At 50.5% G+C, this 5176-nt stretch overlaps 1 protein-coding gene across 1 annotated transcript; it reads right to left on the bottom strand.

Annotated features, from left to right (window-relative positions):
* Window positions 1-1280: 1280 nt before the first annotated feature.
* CTLA4 (cytotoxic T-lymphocyte associated protein 4) lies at window positions 1281-4384 on the bottom strand. The gene is given in 5 exon segments (XM_010220405.2): window positions 1281-1367; window positions 1369-1485; window positions 2042-2151; window positions 2625-2975; window positions 4221-4384. Coding segments are annotated over 5 exon segments (699 nt in total). The 5' UTR covers window positions 4279-4384; the 3' UTR covers window positions 1281-1304.
* Window positions 4385-5176: the final 792 nt, after the last annotated feature.

Here is a 5176-nt window from a genome sequence, read left to right as displayed (position 1 = left end):
GGGCCCATGAAGATGCATCTGCAGCTGTGGAACGGTGCTAGGTGCTGCGGGATGTCTTGGCTGCAAGCTGAAATTTTGGTGGTGAAGAGCCCAAACAGTAGATAGCAGGAGAGTAAGTTTTAAGCTCCAGGAGCTTTGTGTGTCAGCTACCGTTTAGTGAGTGAGAGTGTCAAAGAGGTACCAAGAAAACAGGATTTGAAACTAGGGCTAGCTTTTCATATAAACACGTACAGGAGAGGCAGCCAAAATGGTTACGGGCACCTTCTGCGAGTGACTCTGCTGGAAAGGCAACTGGTGGCACCTCTGAAGGACCTCGCGCAGCTCTCGCTGGACAAACAGGGTCTCTCCTGGTTTTAATGATGCCTCCGAGGAGGAGAGCGGCGGGAGGAGCTCGTGGCACGAGCAAGCCGGCTCCTCCCAAGGGCAGAAAGCAGGGCCAGGGGGTGAAGGTTCATCTTGTCATCACTGCTTTCTAACATGTAGCCACTTCCTGCCTCTTCTGAGAGCGGTGAATAAGAAATGAATTTGGGCAAAGCTTCAAGGTTTTTATTGAATGGTACACAACTAATAAACAAGATTATACAGCATCAGTATTTTCACGGAAAACAGACTCAGTTAAACACAGCATCAGACTTGTGCCTTTTGGATAGATGCTAATTTAGCATTTGTAAAACGCAAGGCCCCAGCGGAGCTGGGAGCCGCCCCGGCAGCGCCCAGCGGGGCTCCCGCTGGGCAGCCCCAGCGGTGCCGCCGGCAGCGGCTCGGGGCAGCAGCCGCCTCCGGCGCAGCCCTGCGGGACACGGGAGCGGGCAGCATCCCAGAGCCCAGCGCCCCCCGCGCCCGCCCCGGCGATGCCTCCAGGAGACGCGGAGCACCGACGCCGGAGCGCTGAGGCCGGCGGTGGCACCGGTGCGGAGCGGTGCCGGGGACACGTGCAGCGGTGCCCGACGTTCATGCGCGCCGCCGCCGCGGCCCCTGCCCATGGGCCTGGCCTTGCAATGACCCCCGAGCCTCGGTCTCAATAGTGTTTGGCTTTCTGGTCCGTAGGCAAGGTGGAATGTGACAATAACATGTTCAGCTGCAACAGCAATAGGTCTTAATGCTATACATATACATATATACATATAGACTACATATTGTTACAATACAACTCAGAGAATCAATGGCCCCGTGTGGCCATTTTTATGTGACAGAGCTAACCTTGAAATATTAATGCATAAACTATTTATGCTCCTCCAAACCATAGAAGTTACAAATAATACTCTCTCTCCTTCCTGTACACCTTTGTAATAAGAAAATTAAGTTTATTTCTTTAGCTTAAGTCCATTAGCAGACTGTCCACTCCAGCTAGGAAATGGACTTGCTCTTTCTCCCTCTCTCCGTGTTTCAGTTAACGGTGATATGGAACGGAATCACCTTTTTCTCTGTCGTTTCCGGAGGCATTTTCACATAAACCCCAGTAGTGAGCCGCCGCCTTCTCTGTATCTATAAAATAAGGGAAGAAAGTAACATAAGCCAGAGATCGCAGCATAATAAGGTCTGGCACCTTTCAGAGAAAAGTGCTGAGTGTCCTGCTGCCTTTACTGAGTAGGAGGTTTCCTAGTCACCTTCCCCATCCCCTGTCTTTGTAGAGGATCCCGTCAGAAGGCTGGAGGGAGTGTCAGGGATTACAGGGGGCATTCGGGATAAGACAGCCCTGCCAGCCCACAGCACTTTGAAGCTCTTTGGTTCTCAGCTCGGGCACTGGGGTTGTTTCTACCAGACTGCGAGCACTGCGGCCCCCCGCTGCAGGGGCACCCCAGCCCTGCATGTGGATGGCCCTCTCCGTGTGCAGCCATCTCGAGTGTGAGGAGAGCGGTCACAAGAGGAGGACTCTATAAATTCAGTTGCTCTCTGGTGCTCTGGCAGCGCAGGACAACCAGAGCCAACCAGCGGGTTGGTCCCGACAGCCCTCCCTGTTCTTATTTCTCCCTGCTTGCCATAGGGAGGGGTTTGACACCAAGGGGAGTAAATGGGATGGGGCTCATCCGGTGGGACTTACCGCTTTGCCCACGATGACAGCTGAGATGATGATACTGTAAAGAAAGAATCCTGAGGCGGTTGCTCCTAATCCCCAGAGATATATGGCAGTGTCTGGACAAGGTTCTGGATCTAAAACATCACAGAAATGGTATCGTACATCAGTCTCATAAGAAAGCCCCTACATCCCATGATCCAGCCTCTATGCTGCTCTTGTCTGGAATAAGCTTCCTTAGGATACTACCAGTGTTGAGCTCCGAGCCTCTGACCACTCAGCCTCCAGGGAAAGTGGGCCTCATCATTAGGGTAGTGTACAGCTCACCCTTTGCTATAGCTGCACTTACGTAGGTGACTGCCTGGACATACATATGCACTGTGTGGTGTTGCTGGCACCGCCAACATCCATGCAACTATAAATGCATCCCAAGGCTGTAAATGTACCTACTTGAGGTGACTACCGGCACATCGTAAAGAAGTAAGAGCTAGTCCGGGGTCTCAAAGCCCGATTCAGCGTTCATCCTTGCTTCTTACAGATAGGACATTGAAGTCTAATAAGAGCTCCCTCAATCTGGGCCTTGCACAACAGGGTAAAGCACTTGGCTTACCAATGACATAGAGGTGCGTCCCGTTGCCCGTGTTCATGAAGTAGGGTGGAGGGTACATCCGCTCCATCTTGCAGATGTAAAGGCCGGTGTCGTTGGCTTGCAGGCCCGTGAGGGTGAGGGTCACGTTGTTTCGGCTGGGGCTAACGTGGCACTGCATGACCTCCTCCACGCTGAACATTTTCAACTCCATGGTGTAGGTTGAAGCGCAGATCTCAGTGAAGCGGTCGCCCGTCTGTTTAAGCAGAGTCACTCGAATCTCCTTTGCATTCCCAATGTGCTTGTACTTGCAGACCAAGCTGGCAACTCCCTGTCTGTTGGCCAGCACCATCGCTGGCTGAGTGACTTCCATCACTGCAGGGAAGCACAGAGCATGATGGCAAGTGAGCTGTGAGGGAACGCTCTGCAGGCATGTGTGAACATTACTTGAAATCTATGCAATAAGAAAGAAGTCCTATCGCCTCCCGTCATCCATGGGTAATTCCTAGAAATGCTGCTAAATCCTTCCAAAAAAAAAATCTAGGACTTCAGTTCACATCGTGACTGCAATAATATACTGAAAAAAATACAGAGAATTACTTTCATTACAGTGAAAAATATTATAAACCTCAGCAATCCTTTTTTTTTGCTTAAATAGTAGGTGGTGTGGTCCATGGACTGCAGCAATAGTCTGTGTGCTTCAGTGAAGCTTGGAAAAACAAAATATAACTTTTTAATATATATATGTATATATGCATACACATAAGAAAGAAAGAAAAAATAGACCTTAGATGCTTCTGACGTAAGGCTGAAATTTGAATTTTTAAATTAGAAATTAAAATCACAGTTCCTACTTGCTGGAAATGAACATGCTGACATACAAAAAAATGAACAGTTTGTCAGGAATATGCAACAGGAGCACCAGGGTACCAGTAACACTGAACGGAAAACCTGTGTGTATGTTTTCGTTTCTGATCATTTTGCTCCTTATTTTCAACTACCAATTCCCAGACAAGTACAGAGAAATTCTCAAGCACGGTCCAGCAACACAGCAGAACCTGCAAAACATGGTGCCAAAATGCAGTTACAAACCTTAAGGGAACACCAGCCTACCATGTACATCGCTGGCTGCTTGTTGCAGCTGCTGTTCCCTGTATCACTACACCACGAGAAGGCAGTGGCCTCTGCCTTAGTAAGCTGTGAGGATTCAATATTATTTGTTCAATTCCATTTGGTACCAGTGTGTATTTAGGCAGGGCTTTTCTGTAGTTCTGCAGTGCAAGAGGCGGGGAGGGAGGGGAACAGAATCTCTCCTTGCACTCCAGCCTCTGTCCCCACATTATCCGCTCCCTACAGCTCCACTCACAAGGCCTGATCTGGCAAAACCTTTTCTCCTTCTTGAGGTTCTCTGAATCCTGCCCAGCATCTCTAGAGATGCTGCTGCTCTCAAGTGTCCGGCTTTCCAGATGCCTTGCAGTGCCCCAAGGCTCCTGTGGGGAGGTCCTGTGTCACCTCCCTCTCCCTGCTGTCCCTCTCCTGGCAGGCCCTGTCCTGCAAAGAGGTGAAACTGAGAAAATGTAGGCATCCCCCGCTAGCTCCCTTGCTCCTCCATCTACCCACCTTCGGCGACGGCAGCGGCTGTGCAGAGGAAGGCCACGGTGAGCAACAGGGAGAGCATTCCTGCGCTGGGACAGGCGCTGCCAGGGTGGAGGGCGGCCGGTGCCTTCAGACTCGGAGCCAAACTGGGAGTCTCAGGAGGACTGGAAAGAAGGCGACACCTTTCAGGGTACTGAATCTTCGAAATGTTTGAACCCACACAGAATCAGTGTGTGTATATATAGCTCTGATCCCAGATGCTGTCCCTGAAAGTAATATGAAGCTTTGTTTTGGTTTTACGAGAAAGGAAGTAGTGGGTTTGATTAGTACGTGCATTGTTAACCTCAAACAGCATGAACAAAAACAACTATTCAGCAGATGGAAAATCTATATTCAATCTGAAACTGCCATCGATTCTGCTGTAAGAATTGGGGGAGGAAAGGTGCTCGTCCAGCAGAGCAGCTCAGGCCCCGGCACGGGCAGCGCTGCCCGCGGCAGCGTTCAGTGCGCGCAGCCGTCGGGACGCCGCACGCACAGCCGGTCTCTGCCTCGCGCCACGCGCTCGGTCCGTGCGGGACGGCCTTCCCGGGAGGGCTTCCCTCCACCCCCAACTCCCTGCCTTGTTTTCATGTTCCTGCTTTTGATGTTCGAAACTGCTGTCCCCTCCAAAAAAAAAAAAAAAAAAACCTACAATTGCAAAGGCCTCGTCTTTTCAGATCAGCAATGGAACCTGAATTCAATGAATTGAATGAACCCAGCCTCTTTGGGTTTCTGTGCTTCCAAAAGACGTCTACCTAGATGTGTAGCTAATGACTTGCACACCTGTACGTACGCTTCCCCTACCTACAGACTCTTCTGTCTACGTTTCTTGAGCTCAACAGATGAAAAACATCACAGGAGCTTTGATTATGACTACCTCTGCTTAAAGCACCTTCCTCATTTCCAGTCTCACTGGAACAGCTTTCACCCACTGGCCTCTT

Source organism: Tinamus guttatus, unplaced genomic scaffold, assembly GCF_059628265.1.
Source record: "Tinamus guttatus ecotype Peru unplaced genomic scaffold, ASM5962826v1 Tinamus_guttatus_pri_ptg000197l, whole genome shotgun sequence".
In the NCBI taxonomy this organism is placed as follows: Eukaryota; Metazoa; Chordata; class Aves; order Tinamiformes; family Tinamidae; genus Tinamus; species Tinamus guttatus.
This window is presented reverse-complemented; position numbering and strand designations above follow the sequence as displayed.